This window comes from Centroberyx gerrardi, chromosome 13 (assembly GCF_048128805.1).
Source record: "Centroberyx gerrardi isolate f3 chromosome 13, fCenGer3.hap1.cur.20231027, whole genome shotgun sequence".
Lineage (NCBI taxonomy): Eukaryota > Metazoa > Chordata > Actinopteri > Beryciformes > Berycidae > Centroberyx > Centroberyx gerrardi.
In genome coordinates this window covers 18,732,799-18,753,799 of record NC_136009.1, presented here as the reverse complement: position 1 = coordinate 18,753,799, position 21,001 = coordinate 18,732,799, and the positions used below count along the sequence as shown (strand labels likewise).

At 40.6% G+C, this 21,001-nt stretch overlaps 1 protein-coding gene across 2 annotated transcripts; it reads left to right on the top strand.

Annotated features, from left to right (window-relative positions):
- Nucleotides 1–249: 249 nt before the first annotated feature.
- On the top strand, nucleotides 250–19,669 carry rb1cc1 (RB1-inducible coiled-coil 1). 2 transcript variants are annotated; one of them, XM_071926451.2, is made up of 23 exons: nucleotides 250–595; nucleotides 1,738–1,870; nucleotides 1,969–2,095; nucleotides 2,234–2,404; nucleotides 2,659–2,861; nucleotides 3,139–3,553; nucleotides 3,663–3,833; nucleotides 3,940–4,124; nucleotides 4,334–4,520; nucleotides 4,935–5,016; nucleotides 5,150–5,214; nucleotides 5,329–5,432; nucleotides 5,856–5,982; nucleotides 6,766–8,702; nucleotides 10,591–10,777; nucleotides 15,188–15,296; nucleotides 15,583–15,886; nucleotides 17,040–17,091; nucleotides 17,210–17,257; nucleotides 17,727–17,785; nucleotides 18,001–18,128; nucleotides 18,460–18,530; nucleotides 18,740–19,669. In XM_071926451.2, exons 2-23 carry the CDS (start codon nucleotides 1,800–1,802, stop codon nucleotides 18,815–18,817), a joined length of 4,881 nt encoding a protein of 1,626 aa, XP_071782552.1. In that variant the 5' UTR covers nucleotides 250–595; nucleotides 1,738–1,799; the 3' UTR covers nucleotides 18,818–19,669. The 2 variants fall into 2 exon arrangements, with proteins under 2 accessions (XP_071782552.1, XP_071782553.1); XM_071926452.2 differs by lacking the exon at nucleotides 17,210–17,257.
- The last annotated feature ends 1,332 nt before the right edge of the window (nucleotides 19,670–21,001 follow it).

The following is a 21,001-nucleotide window of genomic DNA, read 5'->3' as shown; positions in this document are numbered from 1 at the left end:
TATAGTGTAGCTAAATATTGACTGATTGTTCTGATTGTTTGGGTCATTTGAAATAAAATTAAGTTTAAACTAAGCATACAAATCTGAACTGAGCATTAAGTATGACATTTTCAGAGAGCATAAAAGTAGTAACTTAAGCAAGCTCATTTATAAATAACTGTGGGAGTGCTGGCTTTCAGTTGGATCCCTACTGAACGGATCGTTTACGAATCGCACATCACCAGACGACAACAACAAAACACACAGCTACTGAAAAGGGTGTTAGCGTTGTTAGCTTGCTACTCAGATAAACAACTGGTGCTGAAGCTCGTGTATTACACAATCTCGAGTAAAAAGAGTTTAGCTTGTTGGCATAATAGATTAGATATTCATTTTGGAGCAATATGATTCGATTGTAAAGAAACACAGCTGGCCACGGCTGTTAGCTATATTTTAGGCTAGTTTTAATCTAGCTAACGTTAGCTAGCTAGCTTTCCAAGCTAGCTCTATGTATGCCAAGCTGAAGCAGGTTAGCTAGCTAGTTGCTAGCTTGTCAGCTAGCAAACTCGCCAAGGCAAGGTGGAGACCAACAACTGGGAGATGCGAGTAAAGACAGGTAAGACCAAAGAAACCATTTATTTTAAACATTTAACAGGTGAAGATATTCATATATCCACATGACTATGACATGAGCAGGTGATGTTGGCTAGTTTAGCTAGTCAAATTACATCTGTCAAAATCATCGACGTTGCCAGTAACGTTACATAGCGTTAGCTTGACAGCTAATGTTAGCTAGCTAACAACCAGGGAGCGCAGTCAGCGGGTGTCATTGACTAGCTTGCTAACAGCTGCTGGTGGCTCCTGCCTTGGCACCCTGACTAGCCGGAGGCCGAAGTTATTAGCCAAGTTAACCAGCCAGCCTTAAGCCAAGTAAGCTAAACAAAAAGGTTTGAAGAACTCGGGTAAGTTAACACTGAATGTTGCCCAGGCCAGCATTCCAGCTGAAGTCTAAAGGCAATTAGCGTTAATATGACTTAAATTTGTGATAGCAACTCCGCTAGTTATCTACTTTATATTGTCACATTAGCAACTGTTAGCGGCCAGATAACGCGAACACTGTTGGCAATATATTCAGATAGCTGTCTAAATTTTATCCTAGCTTCCTGGCTCGCCACTCTCCACATAAACATCACCAACAAATGTTTGGTTTTCCAGGCCTCTTCCGAGTGGCAGTTAAGGAAAATTGGCAGATGGTTGTTGTGCATGCTGCTATCTTCGCTAGCTTGCTAAACAACACTTTTTTTCTCACGTTAGGTCAGCTTCATAGGTGACACTATATAGGTCAAAAACTTGATAGCAGCTAGTAACCATCAACATGGTGACTCAGCTACTTAGCTAACGTTAATTATCCAGTAGAAAGAACGTTGTAAGGCCAGTGTACAATACCCTTCCACTGTTATCACTGGCTTTTTGTGTGAAAGCCAGTAATATAAGTCATCTAGGTAAGCAGCTGGCGACAATAGCAGGCTTCCTCTATCATGCTTATCATCTATGATGGAGCCAACAGTCACACCTGACTTAAGTAATAAAATAACCCTACAGCCTTCATGCCATAATGCCAACTGGCAACATCACCTCTTATCATTACTCTTTTAATGATAGTAAGGTAGACCTGAGTGTCACTGTAAAAGCTGGGATTATCATGCTTCTAATGCCCTTTTTTGATTGTGTGTTTTTTTCTTCCTTTTTTTTTTGCAGGGTGGCCTTGAATGACTAAATGAGCAAGATAGGCGGTTGTGAAGATCTCTGGGAGGTTCAACATGAAGTTGTATGTGTTCCAGGTCAACAATGGCAGCACACTGACATTTGACACTGAGCTTGCTGTCCAAACGTAAGAGACTGGCATTGTATTTGTATAGTAGTCAAGAATAGTGGTCAGCGTATCTTGGCATTTTCTCCTAAATAAATCTTATTCTTATTTTTCTTCAGTGTGCTGGAGCTTAAACATGCCATCCAGGTCAAATATAAGATTGCAACTCAACATCAAGTCCTTGTTGTCAATGGAGGGGAGTGTATGGCTGCAGAGAGGCGAGTCTGCAGCTACAGTGCTGGCACTGTAAGTTTTGTACCCTTTCGCCGCTTCTTATTATTTAACAATTCCACTATGGTTTTGAAATGGAAGTTTTTTGTTTCACAGAGGTAGCATTTGTAATGTTCTGATTACTGAGGTCTTGTTACTGTTGTTGATGTCTAGGACACCAACCCCATATTCCTATTCAACAAAGAGATGATCTTGTGTGACCGGGATCCAACAATCCCCAAAACCACCTTCTCGATTGAGAGTGAGATTCAGGTTAAGGTGGAAGAGTCTCTTATGATGCCAGCTGTCTTTCACACCGTTGCCTCGCGAACACAACTTGCTGTGGTAATTATCTACTTTTTGAAAATCTGTCTTTCCTTAGGAGACATAAGCCTAAGTCATTGCTTTGGAATGAGTTGCTAACATTGTGCATTACCTTTGGTGAAATTGATATAGATAGATCGGTGGCTAGATGGAGAGCTCACACCAGTTTTTAAATTACACAGATCTATTTAATTACAGTATAAAAGCATTCTGAACAAACACATTAACTATGGGATGGTTCTGACTTGTCTTGACGTTATTTTTTACCCCTCTAGGAAATGTTTGAAGTTGCCAAGAAACTTTGCTCTTTCTGTGAACGTTTGGTTCATGATGAACACCTCCAACACCAAGGCTGGGCTGCTATTATGGCTAATCTGGATGACTGCACCCTGTCTTATCAGAAGTTGCTCTGGAAATTTGACACTGCATACGCAAATTATCAACACGACTTGGAGGAAATTAAATTGAAACTCTCAAAGTAAGTGTTGCCCCCAAGGAACATGATATATTGCACTGTGCTAATCAGGCCAGATTGTCTTGAACTTCAAATACCAAATACTGTATGCTTGTTAGCGGTTAATGGCTGTATTTGCTGACATTATTACTGGTTCAAATGTTTTCATCAATATCCTAGCAAATTTAGGTTACTTTTCTAATAACATTAAGTTATATTTCCGAGAAATTCTCATGATTAAATGAATCAAAGAAATGAAGCTGAACTTTATGTCTTAATGTATTCTGTTTTATGATTGCAGGCTAGGGACAGCAGTCTCTGTCATGGCCAAGATACCTCTGCTGGAATGTTTGACAAGACATAGTTACAGAGAGAGCATTGAGAAGTCCAGCTCAACCCCGGGAAAGGACTCAGATGAGACGGAGGGGGAGAAATCCACTGACTCTGTGCTCTGCACTGCTGATGCACAGAGGACCACTAAGTTACCTGCATCTTTCTCTGCTCCGGGTGCAGCCACATCTGAACCGATTGAAGAACAGGAAACAAATGAAATGACTGACAGTGGTGGGCTGAGGGCTGCCCTACAGGAGGACGACACTCCAGAGCTGGCCAACCCTCCCTCCTTCAATGTCACACTACTAGACTGGATCAATGTACAAGACAGGCCCAATGATGTGGAATCAGTTGTGAGGAAATGCTTTGACTCCATTAACAGGGTGAGTCACTGTTTTGTGAATAGGCCTATCAAAATAGAGTTCTGAATATGTAGTTATAAACTTTGGGAAAAAATATTGAGAATCCTTACTAAAATGTTTTGTCTTTCAGCTTGACCCAAGGATCATTCAACCCTTCCTGGCAGATTGTCGAGACACAATTGCCAAACTAGATAATCAAAACATGAAAGCCATCAAGGGGCTTGAGGACAGGTTGTATGCTCTAGACCAAATGATTGCAAGCTGTAAGAAGTTGGTGAATGAACAGAAAGAACTTGCTCAGGTAAGCAAAACAAGAGATCTCCACTTTTAAAAATGCTTTTACTATTTACCAATTTTTGTGGATGGTGGATAAATAATGCTTACATGTATCTCTTGTGATTTACCAGGGATTTTTGGCCAATCAGAAGCGGGCTGAAAACCTGAAGGATACATCTGTTCTGCCTGACTTGTGTCTGAGTCACACTAACCAGCTCATGATCATGCTGAACAACCACAGGAAGCTGCTGGACATCAAAAAGAAGTGCACCACTGCCAAACAAGAACTTGCAAACAACCTTCAAGTCCGACTCAAGTAAAGCATAAACCGTTTTATTCCCTATCATTTATTCCTTGTTCTTTGTGTTCAATAACTCACCACTTACACTGCCAGTGATCCCTTGAATATCATAGGTATTTCAGCCTATTGTACTGAATCCAGTCTAGCTTGTAAAAACAAATTATGCAAATACAGTTAAGAGAAACTTGTTCTCAAGGTTACCACATGTGATGATTTTGCATTAGATGGTGCTGCTACGTAATGCTTCATGCAGACCAGGATGGGGAGAAGCTTCAGGCTCTACTCAGGCTACTGACAGAGCTAATGGAGAGAGTGAGGGTGGTGGAGGCCCTCAGCACCGTGCCCCAGATGTACTGCCTGGCAGTGGTGGAAGTCGTCAGGAGAAAGATGTTTATACGCCACTACAGAGAGGTCAGTGCCAGATGCTGTTTGTGGTCATTCTGAGTCGGAAAGTAATCGTACATTGATTTGGCTCATACTTTTCGGAAAAACTGATTTTGTTCAGCAACAGCAAGAAAGCTGCAACAGAAAGCTTCTTCTTCCTTTTCCCTTTTTGTTTTACTTAAACTGTTTGGTCCTAAGTGGCAAACTTTTTTTTTATGTCTTTTTATTATGGGGACGAGCAAGAGGTTCCCAGGGATGACAGAAAATAAAAATTTGCCAACACTGACATTTAAACTCATAATAGAAAATGGCCATATACCTGCTCAGTAACATTCAGGGCCCCTTCAGAGAGCCACACTGGCACCCAGTGCTGAAAGTGGAAATTGAAAGAGAAATTCATTATGTTGCTGTAAAATCTTAACTTTATTTTCACTCTTTCAGTGGGCCTGTGCACTTGTGAAGGATGGGAAACGACTCTACGAGGCTGAAAAGTTCAAAAGGGAAACGTTTGGGAAACTCTTTAGTAAGTCTCTTTTTAGAGCTCCTAGTTGATGATGTTTGAGTTGTCACTGTAGAACACAACTTACCTTTTGAAATTGCACACCAATTCCAACCAAGAGCTGAGCTTCATAATGTATTCCCTTTCTTCTTTTCAGGGAAGTCTTTCCTCAGAAATCGCTTGTTTAGAGGACTTGATTCATGGCCTCCCACATCGTTTTGTGTAAGTTTGAATGGAACACCATTTTGAACAAGTCAGAATTTTCATATTTCCTCTGTGTTTTATTTAACAGGTCTCTTTTTCTCTCGTTCTGTCTTTGTCCACTATTGTTCATAGACACGAAAGCCCAGAAGGTTTGACTATGAGCTTCCAGACATCTCACTTGATGACCTGCAGTACCTGAAGTCTTGTTGTCCTGCAGAAGTGCAGCCTTTCCTCATGTAAGTCACTGTCTTCAGTCACTCAAATGGTTTCAGATATCACCATGTCAGTTTCATAATAATATGCATATGGGCATTGAGAAATTATACTTATAAGTGTTATACTAATTTTTGTGTTATTTTATTGGCATTTCTAAATCAAATGAACTTGGTGGGAGAAATTGATGTAAAATAACACAGCACTTTTGTTTCCTATTGCATAATCAAGTCACAGTTTATAGAAATGTGTCAAAATAGTATTGTTAAATGACATATGACACCCAAATTGATATTGTTGTCAAATTACCAAAAGTGCCCAGCCCTAAACTGTTTGTAGTATAGAAAGTAGGCTATAATTTATCAGTTATGAGCATTTTGTCCTCAATTGCAATTATCTCTGACACTCTGGATTTTGACTTTGCTTTGTATTTATTTGTTTCTCAGGGTTCCCACACTGTGTGACTTTGAGCCCTTAAATCAGCATGTAGAGATGCTTCACCAGCTAGTCCAGGCTGCACAGAGTGTGGATGAGATGTCTCAAACCATTACTGACCTACTAAGCGAACAAAGGGTAATGACAACTTCAATAACACAATACCTTTATTTGTATCACACACAATGCTTACAGTTTACAATAAAACTAGGCACGGTAGGATAGTAATAGTAGTGGGGGAAATGTAGGAGAGCATAGGATTACTTCTAACTACTTGTTCCCTATTTGTAGCAGCCCTTTTTACAGATCCATGGATGTATCTTATACAAATTCTGGTTTTGTTTTTCTTGCTTAAAGGTTCAATGTGTAGTATTTCTGTTTTCCTGAAGCATAATTTGACGAGCAGATATCAGCAGGGGTTGCTGAATGATAGTGAGTGAAACAAAGTAAAGAAGTCATGGTGCACCTGCTTCAGAGATTTCTGCATTCTAAAACTCAGGAGTGGGCCAAGGCTGTGTTTTTGTTGTTGTTGTTTGAAGGCCCTCCTACCTTATCTTGTTTAAACTTGACATTGTTAGCTTGTTTACAGTGCTGCTTGTGTTGGGTAACTTGGGTATCCGCTACCTTTCTATTTGAATTTGCTGGTCGTGCTTGCAGGGAGGGAGACAGAGGGGAGAGAGAGGGTGTATGGGGCGTTAGCAGCTGGCATGGCTTGAGGAGGGGCCAAGCCATGTCTCTTATTTTCATTTGTTGTTGTTATTCAATCGTTGAATGATAGAGGTCAGCATTGAGGCAGAAATTACACAGAGACCCTTTAAATTCAAATTCAAAGCTCAAATTCAAATCTGTAGGCTCTCTTTGATCTTTGAGTGACCTACTTGTATGTCCTCTCACTCCCCTTTTCATCTGCTCTCCTTCCAGGCATCCTATAGCCAGAGTGCTCAGAGATCAACTGCGTTTACCCCACAGTCTGAAGGCATACCTGGGACCACAACCCCTGTCTCCTCCAAAACCCCCTCCTCTCTCAGCCTTCATGGCCCCACCTGCCAGCCCCTACATGTTCCCGTCCCCGCCCCATTAGAGGACTTGTCCCCAGACAGCATTGACGCACAAACCTTTGACTTTGAAACCATCGGCCACCCAAACATGGACCCAGTCCTTCAGCAGGGCTCCCTTGACCTTGATTCTTTGGCAGAGAGCCCTGAATCTGATTTCATGTCTGCCGTTAATGAGTTTGTGATTGAAGAGAACTTGACCTCCCCTAACCCCATCAGTGACCCTACTAGTCCTGAAATGATGGTGGAGTCACTGTATTCCTCTGTCATCAATGCTATTGACAACAAGCGTATGCAGGATACCACAACACTAGAGAGGGAGAACTCAAAGATGGCTGTTCTGAAGCAGATTATCGAGAAGTACCGATCTGCTGCAGAGGAGTCCCAGTCCAACTTAAGAAGTGTCAAGGATGACCTCTACCACTTTAGAGGTCTGGTACTGAAGGAACAGCGTGACTTTGGCTTTGCCCTCAAGACCATGACCATAGAGGTACGCAGCATTGTGGACAACATCCACCAGACTCATGAACTGGAGATGCGGGAGCAGCACCAACGTGAGCTCCTTTCCCTTCGGCAAGGCCTCGAGGAGCAGGTCCAAACCCTGACAGAGGAAAACCAGGTCAACCAGAATATTGTCAAAGATGTGCAACGTGCTATGCTGGACCTGGAAGGGCTTCTGGAGCGTAAAGAGAAAGAACTCACTCAGCTCGAGAGTGAGAGGGAGCGATGGGTTGAGGCAGAGACTAGCCAGACAGAGAGGATTAAAGACCTGGAGCAGAAGATCGATGATCAAGCTGAAGAAATCAAGACTCTCTCAACCTCCAGAGACTCCCTGACCAGCCAGCTTGAGAATTTGCACTTTGAGATTGAACGTGGCCAGCAAAAGATCCGGCAGGAGTTGGAAGGGGTTGAGCAGTCCCACTTAAAGGAGCTAGAGGACAGAATGAGGCAGCAACACAAGGCCCAGCTGGAGACCCTCACCAGGGAAAACCAGGAGACTCTGGAGCACCTGGCTACAGAGAATAGGGCCATGTTAAGTGAGGCAGCTGATCACCACTCTACGGCCTTGAGAGAGAAGGACAGCCAAATCAAGGACTTGGAAGCTCGTACTGCTGAGCTGGCAGACCTACGCTGCAAGTTAGAGGTGGAGCTTGCCCTCAAAGAGTCAGAGACTGAAGAGGTGAGGCTGTTATTTGAGGAGGCCAAGGTGCAGCAGGCTGAGGCTGTGAAGGTCCAGGTAGAGGCTGAGACAAAAGTCCTTAGCCAAGAGCTGGTAGATCTCAGAAGACAGCTTCAGGTGAAGAATGAGGAGTATGAAGTGGACCTAGCAGAGCTGAGGACTCTAATGCGGATTGAGAAGGACCACTGCATCTCAGAGCTGGTGGACAGACATGAGGAGGAGACTATCTTGTTGCGCAGTGAGCTCTCTTCTCTGCAGCAGCAAGCCCATGATGTTGAGAGGAAACATGCTGAGCAGCAGCAGAAACTCCAGTGGGACTTAGACCAGCAAGCGGCTGCTCTACATGAAGAAAAAGAAGAGCAGTTGAGGAGTTTCCAGGAGCGGGAGCAAGAGTTGAGGACTGTTATCTGCAATTTGCAGACAGAATATGACCTGCTCTCTAACAGATTAGAGCAGGACAGACAAGCAGTCCAGAAAAGTTTAGAGAAAGAAGAGGCCTTGAAGGTTGCATTACCAGATGCCTTTAAAGATTTAGAGCAGCAAAAGGAGGAGATGGAGAAGAGACTTTTAGACAAAATTAGAGAACTTGAAAATGAGCTTCACGGGCGACAATCCTCAAAAAGGTAACTGTTTGATTCAAATACCAGAGACACATCACATACTAAAGCTAAACGTGCTATTGCATTACTGTTGTTTTTTTGTGTTATACCTCTTCAGTTGATTGTCTGATTGCTTGGTTACAGAATTTAAATTACACCCTGAGAGAAGATCTGGTTTATGCTAATCCACTTGTACTGTTGATTGAGAATTAACTATCATTATTACCACTTTTTATCTGTTTGAGTATGCTTGCATGTCCTGATTATCTATCTAATAATAATAATAAATTTGATTTATCGCCTTTCTCAGACTCAAGGACACTTTACATAGTTCAAGAGTTAAAAAATCAGAAAAATCAAGTTCAAAAATCAAGTAAGCTGCATTAAAACTGCAAAAATGACAAAGAAGATAAAAGGGCAGGGGGTGGAGGGCCAGTGCTACTCAGGACCAGCCGCGTGCTGAGGGAAAGCGAGACTGAAGAGATGGGTCTTGAGTCTAGATTTAAAAGTGTCTATGGTGGCAGAGCAGCGGATGGCAGGGGGAAGAGCATTCCAAAGTTTGGCTGCAGCAGCAGAGAATGCTCGGTCTCCAAGTGTGCATCCCCTGGTATGGGGAATGATGAGGAGATCAGAGATCCAGTGTAAGGGTGGAGCAGGCTGGCTAGATAGGGTGGAGCCAAACCATGTAGTGTTTTTTAAGGGAGGAGGAGGATCTAAAGATGATTATGTATTTTACAGGGAGCCAGTAAAGTTGTTGCAGGGTGGGAGTGATGTGATGCCAGGGTTTAGTGTGAGTGAGCATCCTGGCAGCAGAGTTTTGAACATATTGCAGCCTGTCCAGAGTTTTGTTGGAAACTTGCTGATGTTTTTTGAAGGAGCGTATTGTGTGCTGCAACCTTGAGTTCCGTTTTATTGCTATTGAATTTGAGAAAATTGGAGTTCATCCATTCTTTGATTTCATGGAGGCAGGAAGCAAGGGAGGGAGGGAGTCAGAGGTAAACCCTCTGACTCCCTGTCAGTAGGTAGAGCTGGGTGTCATCAGCATACGAGTGGAAATGAAAAGAATTATGCCATTAATGTCATGTGATTTATTATTGAGGGAACGGGTGTTGAGGAAGGCAAACCTGGCCATTTGGGCAGGGGGAGGGGAGATTGAGAGCCCACTACTGGTGTCAGCCCTATCCAGCTGTTTGATGATGGCTTAGGTTAGCGCCTGAACCGCTGTGTTTGTAATGGTGCTGAGAAGTAGAGAGAAGAGAAGGGAGAGGGAAGGGATGTAGCCAGCTGGGGCAAGCATGCAGCTAGTCCTAAACCAAGATCCAAACACAGGGAACAGACAGAACACAGTTATTTCAGAAATGCTTGGTGAGTGACGACTGTTGGCAAACTACGTAGCACTGTTAGCAGGCAGCTAAGCTAGTTCCATGTCATCAACACAACACGGATGGCAGAGTAAGCGAGTCTAGCGCAAGCAGACCCACCAGCCAAAGCAAGGCAGTCCGAAGCCAGGCAGTTCAAAACCATGATCCAGACACAGGAGACAGACAGACAGAACACAGTGTGGATACTTATCCGATCCCAAGCAGAGCAGCATCGGGTGAGTGACAGCAGCGATGCTTAGTCCAGATCCAGAATCGGCTCCGAAAGGGTGAGTGACAGTAGTGATGTTAATCCAGATCACAAGCTGCTCTGATGGCAGCGCAGCAGGCAGGGCAGAGTAGCAAACTATCCCACCACAAATCTAGAGACAAAACGCTGGCAAGCAGACCAGTTAAAACTAAACAAATCGGTTCCACGCCGAGAAGCTGCAACACACATGCAAGCATACTCTCCAGACGTGCAGCATAGACTGACATGACGTGACTTTACATGCAGGCTTTGTCAGTATTTTACCTTACTTTATGCCTTTCAGGGAGGAAGGGTTGTCCCTGCATGCTGAGGGGCATGCAGAAGCCGGAGCGCCTCTCTCTCTGGACTCGGCCCTGCAGGAGCGGCTGCAGCAGGAGAGGGCCTCCCTGCAGACCCAGATGGAGCTCCTGGAGAAAAGGAAAAATGAAGAGATGCAGAACCTCAAGACATCACTCATAGCCGAGCAGCAGGTTTGTGTTCCTCTGGTTTTAAATGGCCTGGAAAACCTCTTGGCCAGCTTGCTCTTGTAAAAGACATTTCCTTTTAATCTCAATGAGATATTACCTGGTTAAATAAAGCTTAAATAAATAAATTTAAAAAAAAAACTATGCCTCATGAGGGCTACAGCTGTAGGATTTCTGTTGAAGTGGATTTGCATCTAGCCTTTTTCTCTAATTTCTTGGTTGGTGGTGGTTGTCACAATTAATAATGTAGTGTTCCTAGCAATGCCAAACACAATTATTGTGTAGCCTACCTGAAACTTTATCAACGCAGCTTTTGTTTTTTTCATTGCCCAATGTGCATCAGATACAGCCATAGTCATTCTAGAAAGCAGGGCTGTGTGTTTGTGTGTCTGTGCACGTGTGTCATAATTATAGCGCACAGAATGTTGTGATGACCTTGCACAAATAGGAAAGTACTCAGAACAGAAATATGACACTAGTGTATGTGACCCTGCTTGAGGGAGAGACATTGTTGGTAAACGTACTGCTCATCCACAAATGCAAACACATTCTCTCTTCTCTGGGGTCTTATTTATAACACTCCACTACATACACCACTCTACAAACTCATTTTACAGAGCCATATTCATGTCACAAGGGTTTATGAATAATCAGTGATGAGTTGTTCTTCATCATATAATCACAGACATCAAACTTATCAAATTGAACGAACAATTTTGAATGTTGATGTGCAGCATTTTTGGTATGACTGAGAAAAATATTAAATATGAACGCAAGAGGGAGCGATATACTGAAGAGTGCTGCACATCAGGAATTGGAGTTGGAGAAAATATTCTCCCACTCGGGTTAAATGAAGCACACAGAGTGTAATTTTACGCAGGATGGTTTTACTCAAGATGAGGGTCATTGCAAACACAGTTATAAGTAATGGCGTAGACTAGTTATTATGTAGGCTAACTAGATAGCAGTGGTCCCACTCACAAGAATTTGCAAGTCCTATAATTTACAACGAAGGAAATGTTAAACTGGGTGACTGCATCATTTTGATATTATCTCTCCATTGGCTTCTATTAATCTCTCAACAGTTTAGTAAAATCAACATCCTGTTGCCACTATGTATTTTTGGTTGCTTAAGAGGTGTAGGTAGCTTCTGTTGAAGTGCAAATTCTGTTCACAAATCACAGGTCAGAGGGGAAAATGCTTTCCTGTGTTTGCACAGCCCAACATGGCAGATATGGAAAAACTACAGAACTTCAAACTTTTAGGGATCAAAGAAAAATAATAACAGTCAGGAAGACATTGTAGTTAAGAACTGGAGCCTTAGTTATGTGTTTTTTAAAGTGATTGTGAGATGATACTGCTGGAAATGTCAACCTTCACCTCCTTTTTTACATCAAATGGGCTTTTCTGAAACAACTCTTTGTCAGACTGATGATCTAGTTGTCACACAATGTAAATGGAAGAACTAGACCACTTCCTATAAGCAATGGAATGGTCACTAGTGTGTTAGAGCCTTGCATGCTGAAAACTAAGATTTGGTACTGTCAGTCTTGCACAGATACACAGATATCCCCCCTGCTTAGCAATATTCTATCATCTCCCAACAGCTAAGTAAAAGTGAACTATATAAAGCATCATAATATTCAGTGGGAATCAACTATTTTCTATAATTTTGGGGGGTGAGCCTCATTTGGCAAAAGTGTGATCAGTTTATGGTTGTATGATTGCTGCAACCCAAAGCCAGTTATAACAATAAGAATTAGGCAGTCCCTCCAGGATTTTGCGATCTTGCGATTATAAGAATTAACGCAAATTCATCCAATCCCCGCAATAATTAAGAGAGTTTGCAATTTGCCCAATCCGCAGTATTTCTGTACTGAAGAATGCTATGTGTGTGTATGTGTGTGTCTGCTGCTAGACAGAAAGAGTGGAAGGTGGAGAGATGCGGACGTGTGTGTGAGTGAAAGAGAGAGGGCACAACTTTTATTTTCTTATTTTTATGTTTTCCTTTTTCTTGTTTATTGAGATTAATGGTAGGTTTTTGAAAAAAATCTAAATTGCTGCTGACCTGCAATTTTCAATAATTCACGCAATGCCAACAAACATTGCAAATTGCATTGCAATTTTTTATCAAAGCTGCTGCAAAATCAGTCAGTTTCAGTTTCTGTTGATAAACTTGGTTTGGCCTACTAGTGATTACAGTTGTAACCGCCCCATGTGAATTATGCCTGTCTATTTCACGCACAGCCTCTGTCACACACGCACACACACATACAGCTTAGTCCTGTCTGTAAACTGGGGTGGTAGATAGAAATCCTCCCGTTTTGAGAGATGAAGCTTTTTAGAATTGAGTTTAAGTGAATTACAGCCATTTTAAGCCTATGTTCAGTAGAGGGCAGCAAGAGATTCCTGATCCAGTTGCCAATTAAAGCTGAATTATGCAATTTTCCCATATTGGAAGCCCCAAATGGCAGCGAGAGGTAACTGTTTGTTTGAATTTTGAGAACTTCCAATACCCAGAAATCATGTAACATGACATCAGTAAACTGCGCACAGCACGCTCATGTTTATAGAAAGAGATTAGTGCCATTTGTTATGCTCATATTCAACCACTGAATTAAGAAACATGAATTTGTTGAATAAATGAATTCAAAAATTTAATTTGTAAGGCACAATTTGAAAATGAATGCAGTTGCTTGAAACTGAATGTGATTATTATTGAATTATATTTTATATTATATATTGTAGTTATATTATAATATAACTACAATATCCAACTTTTTGTCTTGAGACAGTAAGTATATTGTTAATAACGCCCTCCTCCCCCTCAGGCTGAGGTAACTGGCATGCATAAAGCCCACAACAGGTGTTGGAGACAATGAACAAAGGGAATTGGCAATAAAAAAAAACTGCCGTGTTTTTTAAGGGCTTTGTCTGCAACACCTTTAGCCTCGCTGTTCTTTCTTTTTGACTGCTACCCGCCATTGTTGTTGCTGTGGCTTCCCTGCATTTGATAGTCACAACCAAGCTCACCGCTGGCCACACCCACAACAAACAGTATACACCCAAAAATGTTCCAACATCATTTAAAAGCCAGGCAAATGGAGGATTTACGTACTGTATGTACACACAGGGTCACACATAGACCCAAACTGATGAGGTATAATATATCCTATTGATTTTTTGTTATTTAAAAAAAACACACACATCCAGACACGATGGACTTTTGTTCCCTGAGTGCTAACTGGAAGGCAGCCTCCTCCAAGGCTGGCATCATTGGCACTGCCCAAGCTAAAAGTCAAGCTAAAACTGGCCTCATGAACTGCTAGCTGGTGGCTAATGGCTAACTAGTTTGCTGGCCAGCTAATTAATTAAAAAGAGTGATAATTTATAAGATTTCTTCCAAAGAATTTCCATGTTGTATACCTCACTGTAGTGATTATGCATGTAAACATACTTCAGTATATAGAGAAATTCTACCAAGGTATTCTACCCTCACTTTTAAATATCCAAATATGACAATACTGTAATCAACTATACGCCTGCCAGGCTGCAATACACTGCTTTTATCCAATAGTAGTTGTCTGCAAAGTAGCAAACGGATGTACTAAACCTTCTGTGCAGCCCAGTACTTTTAGCTAGGACACCATTTGCAACTCTTTTACCAAGTTGGGTGAATAAGGCCCAATCATTGGCTGAGGAGATGAGCGGCACAGTGCCACATGGCTTGTGGTTTGCTAAGTGAAGAGTGTTAACCCACTGTTGGCAGCCTTGGAGGAGGCGGCTGCCTTCCAGTCGACACTTAGGGAACAAAAGTCCCTTGTGCTCGGAGATGTGTGTCAGGAAGCTGAATCTGAATCAAGAAAACTATATTTGAACTGACTTTATATCGAAAGATACCAAAAGGATGCGAGACAGAATGCAAAATGACAGAATGCTCACTTGCTGCTGGTTAGGCACAAGTTTTGTGTTTTGCTCTTAAGTTTTGATGTCCTGCCAGTGACCATTCCCAACGCCAGAATTTCATTTGGGAAATAGGGCGAATTTATGGCATCTCGGTTTGGGGCAATGGAGCCATCTTCTCTGTTGCAGCCCACTTCGTAATTTAGGCTGATAGAGAGGTGTTTTTTTTTTTTTTTTTTAAACATAAAAATCTTGCATAATGCAGCTTTAACTACTGTTAGAATGGGGAAAATCCGTTACAGAATGGCAAAGAAAACAATTTTCATTCACATGGGTGCTAGTTGATCAAGACAAATCTTCAAAGTTTGCATTTTTAGAACTTACCTGTTGCAGCTCGTCCTTCCAAATCCTTTTTCCTTTCCTTTTATTTCAATCTGCTTGATTCTTTGTTTTGACCAAGAATGGTCTTTCAGCTTGTGTCACACCTGAACAATTATTTTTTTGTCCCCCTAGACTAATTTCAACACTGTTCTAACCCGAGAGAAGCTGAAGAAGGAGCAGATCATCAATGAGCTCACAGAGAATTTGCGAAAAGTTACCCAGCAACAGGAGAAGGACAAAGGTGAGTACCGTACATGGAGTGCTTTGAATGGAGGGTAATGATGTTTTAATGTCTAATGGAAGAAGCCCTTGTGTATTTTTTTAATAAAAATCTATGTATGTTCACATTTATAAATGTAGTGCCATGAATGTTATACTGTATAAATGGCCACTTATCTTGTTCTGAATGCCTCTACTTCTTACTGCCATATTTAAAAAGATATAGTATTTATAGTATTTTTTTTTAGGTTTTAACTTGAATTTTGTCTTGTGAGTGTCAACGTTTCTTTTTTGTTGTCTGGTTCCAGCTCTGATAGAGACTCTCTCAGAGGACCGAGCTAGCGTTATGCAGGAGAAGAAGCACCTGGAGGAGGAGCTGAACCGCCTACGCAGCACCGCCCTGGTCTCCTCCACCTTCTTCACTCCTGCCTCCACAGCTCAGGAGGCCTCAGAAGCCGGAGCCGGTGCCCTAGCGTTAGCTAGGGCCGTGCCTGTCACAGGGGCCTGTTCCTCCGAGCCCCTATCTGAAACGGACAGACTGGCCTCTGTGGCAGCCATTCGTGATGATGAACATGTCGACTCAGCAGTGGAGGCTAGCATGGTGACAGTCCAGTAAGCATCTACCCAAAATACAAATTACTGTCCAATAAACAATGTGTGCTCTTGATAATTATAGTGATATTGTAGTGATTTTAATCTCCCTTAAAATATTTTACTATATAATCAATCATCAAGACTATAATCAAAACAAATTGGCTAGGTACTCATTTTTAAATAATTTGCTACTTACCTCAACTGTCTCTATAATTTAAAGGGGAATGCCACAATACACAATAGCATTCAGTCTGTACAATGTAGAATAATTTTTACCTAAAGCCATACACAAGAGAAGGCTATATCCCATTCCCTAATCTGTAATGTCGCACTGACGTACAGCTTCATGAAGAAGTGACTGTGGGGTTAAGGATGCATTTTCTGCTTAAAAACTGTTAATGCTGATACAAGGGTGGAGCACATCTAGTTGCAAATGTTCAATGTTGATTCAAACATGTCATTGGCATGTCATCTTTGAGTTTCTCATAGATATGAGGTTATCTGTTTTTTTGGTTTGATTTTTTCCATTTCAAGAGAGTTGTCCCGGTTCACAAATGGCCGTTGGTCTTTGGTTAGCCATAGGAAATTGTTAGATTAACCAATATTTACAGTTTAATGATACACCATGAGTGTTGTGAAGTGAAGTTTGTCAAAACATTTTTCCAGTTCTCCATTTTTGTTTTTATTTTCAACGTATGTCATGTTTTACAACATATGTAGCCATGGCCAAAGCAAAGTTATGTCAGACCTGAAGGGGGCTGCATTTATATGCAGTATGTAGCCTTAACCATCTCTGTTCATATGAATATGAAATTGGTTGCCAGTACATGACAGAAAGATGCATTTATGTAATTGAAGAAGGATTTCAAAAGACCAAGTGTAAATTAGCCAAACATGGATGGACAAAGAGAGGACATTTGACAGTGGAAGGCAGGCTAGGATTGGACAGTGTAAGTTTTTTTGTTTGTTACTATTCATTTAAGATTTTAAGATTTGCAGCCTAACTAGCATTTCACAAGTAGTTAGAAAAACAACTATGCTTCCTCATAGTTTTGTTGTCATATTTGAATCAATGTCCACCTTCATAATAAACCATGATAATTATCATAATTTTAAATTAATACAATTTTGATGACATTTCTGAGTAATCTAATATATTTTCTTGTTCTAGTGATAACATCTTGATGTCAGAGGAGAAACAGCGGATACTCTTACTTGAGAGGGTAAATAGACACACTGCATCTGTCTCACTGCACGAGTAAAAAACTGATACACTACACCTCTTTTTTGTTTCTTTGTTATATCTGTCAATCTTTCTAATCTATCTATACTTTCATGCAGACTTTACACATGAAGGAAGAAGAAAACAAGCGCCTCAGTCAAAGACTGGTCAGTTGTTATCATCACTGCTTTTTTAAAGGGGCTATGTAACTCCAGCTCCACTAGGTGGCAGTAGCATCAAAGAGTAAAATCCTGACCCAGGAGGCCAAAGAGCTCACTGTAGATAAATAGATTTTTAAGAAGAGTATCATTAGAGTGCGCTAAGTGTTGCATTTTAGTGAAATTGCAGACTTGAAGCACAAAAGTACATGCTACAGAAGTTTTATAGAAAATATATTTTTTCTTCTAAAGTCGTCATATAGCATGATGCACACAGAAGGATGCAAATGAAATAAAATAGATTTAAGTCTAATGCTAACAACAGGGGAAAACTAGTACAAATTAATAGAAATGTATTTCCGGCAGATGCCAACTCGGACAGATATTAAGACGAAGCCTCCAGAAAGTTATCCATAACCAATATTGTCAACCCTTCTCTGTAACATCTGTAACATTTCCCTAATCCTTTTCTTTGTAGATGTCTCAAAGCATGTCGTCTGTGTCATCACGCCATTCAGAGAAAATCGCCATCAGAGAGTAAGTAAATAAAAATATCACAGTACCTTAACATTGTCTTGCTGTTTTTTTTTTGGCTGTTTTTGTATTTAGTTAGCACTCTGACTATCATTAAATACGGTACAATTATGCACATTATTATATAATTGCCTTAATGTGTTTTCTCTTTTTGTCAGCAGTTTGCAGAAACCAATTTCATCATTCTTCTGTTTCCTTGTCCATCTTTTATGTTTCAGTTTCCAGGTAGGCGATCTGGTCCTCATCATCCTTGATGAAAGGCATGACAACTATGTGCTGTTCACGGTCGGTCCCACCCTCTACTTCCTCCACTCAGAGTCTCTCACTGCACTGGACCTCAAACCAGGTCAGTTTCAGTTTCTGACCCTAACCTTTTGTGATCATGACGAGCATTCTTGTCAGTTGCTTAGTGAATTACTAATAAATAGGTATCATTGTTCGTTGCTAAAATGGATTTCGCATGTCGGGTATAAATGGAGTTCATTTATCTAACACAGATGATGTACTGTATGTGTACATGTATTTTCAAAAATATTTTTTTGTCCTGTGGGTGATTTATGTTTTATTATGGCTACAATTTTCTTTATAAGCCTTACGTTGACTACACAGTCATTTATATAATCTTTTTCAGAGTGTTCATTGTTTTGGTTTAATGAGTTCCATTTTTTTTTATTCAGCATCAGGGACCTCAAGACGGCCATGGGTTCTTGGGAAGGTGATGGAGAAGGAATATTGCCAGGCAAAAAAGGTTTGTACAACCTCATGTTCTAATAAGTTTCTAACTTATGTTTGTACTGGATATTTAAGAGCCAATATACTGACATGGGCTAAGTGTAGTCCTAGACCTATTTTTTTAGGGGTTTACTTAATCCATGTCAGTGACAGTCTTGTTTGTGTATTGACACAATTCAAACCTTCTTTTTGTCTCATAAAACTCTTTCCTTGTCTCTTTTCCAGGCACAGAACAGGTTCAAAGTTCCTTTGGGAACTAAGTTCTACAGAGTGAAAGCTGTTCCATGGAACAGAAAAGTATAATAGCCAAGTAATGAGCTAAAATGTATATTTATATTGCTTAAAATTTTTGAACTGAATCTTCACACCATAAATCATAACTTGAAAATTGAATGACCCGAAAAATCGAAAGAATGAAGATCGTCATCATGCTATTTTGGCTTTCAGTTCAAGATCCCACCTGCTACCACATTTTGTTTTTCTTTTTTTTTTTTCTTTTAAACCCAGATTTGTTATTGTGGACCAAATGCTATTACCTTATTAGGGCATTGCCCTATACACTGTGGCATAAAGCCATTTGACCTGTGTGTAAATTGAACAAAAAGTATTTGGATGTTAAATATTAGTTCTCATTATCAGCATTTGTCCTTTTGTGGAAAATACTGTGTCATTATCAACATAATTCAAATGAAAATATACATTTATTATAAATGTTTATGGAGGAATGTTCATGGCATGCATATTGATATATTTTCTTTGATTTACTTATCCAGATAAATGTTGTAGTTGGAAATGTAGTTAATGCTGTTTGTTACTCACAAAGCAGTATGGCCCTCTGTCAATACTGAAATGTACATTATGGCTGACTGATGGCAACAGTCGTCATTGCAATCCTTGAAATGCACTTTCAAAAACAATGCTTTTGTTGATTTGAAAAGGGAAGTAATTGAGCTGTCAAAACTAAGTAAAAAAAGATAACAGCGCAAACTTCTCACTATCATAGAATATTGATATGTAGAAAGGAATACTTTGTGACTGTGTTTCATTATTGGAAGACATTGTACATTACCCATCAAATCACACATGTAACAATAAATGACTGTATTGTAAAAGATATTAGAGTTTTGAAACAATAAAGGATTGATCCCAAACATATTCTGCTGTATTATATCTTGATGGCCATTTCATTGATTTGTTGCTCCAGCCTCATCTAAGGATTATAGTTGATATACCACAGAAATGGAATGGAATCCATTAAATCCTATAAAAATCCATTCTATTTATGTGGTTAATACTCAGAAATATAAATGACACCATTGCACTCAACCTTAGAATGCTCATTAGGGGAAAAAAAAAAAACTTCACTCTTTCATGGACAAAAACTCATTTAATACAACAGTGACCAACTGCTAAATTTGATCAAAGACTAGCTGGCATTCTTGAAATTTAGATTTCCGTATTTACTCATAAAAGCTCATTTTATTATAGCGTGGAACTGGTGAACATAAGAAAATAACACATTAGTGTCTGTCAGGGCATTTATAGTAAATAGTTTTTAATGACACTTAAAATTTTCTGGGGGATTCAGAAATCAGCATGGAATAGCACAAATTAGAAAAAGTACATTCATTTGATTTAGAATTTTTGCTTTTGTGGAAACAGTTAATGTTGGCACACTGTTGCAGGAAACAGACTTCAAAAAGGCTTCAAATCAGGGCCCAAGAACGGTGCGGCCCTCATGGAGAAGGAAGCCCACCAACATCACTTTCCCAGTTCACAGCGGGGAGCATAGCAGCTCTCCGCCGAGCACTCTCTACCATGTGGGTCTAGGGGTGTTTTAACAATGTTTAGCTCTATTTTCTCCATTTAGCATAAGCCTGTTGTCACATTTGGATGGCTCCTTCATAAATTGATGGTGTGATTCCTACAATTTCGGGACAGGCCTGAATGACAAAATATGCAACACAACATTCGATACCGAGGTGGCTGGCAAGCACCAACCATGTGCACTGGACAGGCTCTTAGTGTAAATGTTTACAACCCCCCACTGAGCTCAGTGCTGCTGGGAGTCACTCTCATCAGGCTGAATGGGATTTAACATTGCCATGTGTAGTCTCTAGCTAGTTCCACCACTAAAACTGCCTTTGACTTGCTGTCAAACTTCTTTCCGCACTATAACACTCAAGGACTAATCTTCAGTACTGTATCATTACATTTGCTGTCGATAAACAGTACATATAATATGCAGCAAATTTACTTGCAAAGTGGTGTGCATTTTATTTCTGTTTTTGTTATGCAAGATTGATTGCACCTTGCACCTTGTAATTCTCAGATTTTGAGGGCAGTACTATGGGCAACTGATAGGACTGCACTTAGATTTGTTTTCGACAAATGTTGATTACCTATGATTCAAGTGGTTTTACAGTCTGTCGAACTCTTGGAAGGAAGAGGTTATGTAGAAAATCCCAAATAAAATTCAACACAGAC

Bases quoted from the DNA above. Each gene is read 5' to 3' on its own strand.
- rb1cc1 (XM_071926451.2), top strand. From the start codon at position 1,800: ATGAAGTTGTATGTGTTCCAGGTCAACAATGGCAGCACACTGACATTT. The intron at 2,862-3,138 runs GTAAGTGTTGCC...TTATGATTGCAG, and splicing joins ATTAAATTGAAACTCTCAAA to GCTAGGGACAGCAGTCTCTG. The intron at 17,786-18,000 runs GTAAGTAAATAA...TTTATGTTTCAG, and splicing joins GAGAAAATCGCCATCAGAGA to TTTCCAGGTAGGCGATCTGG.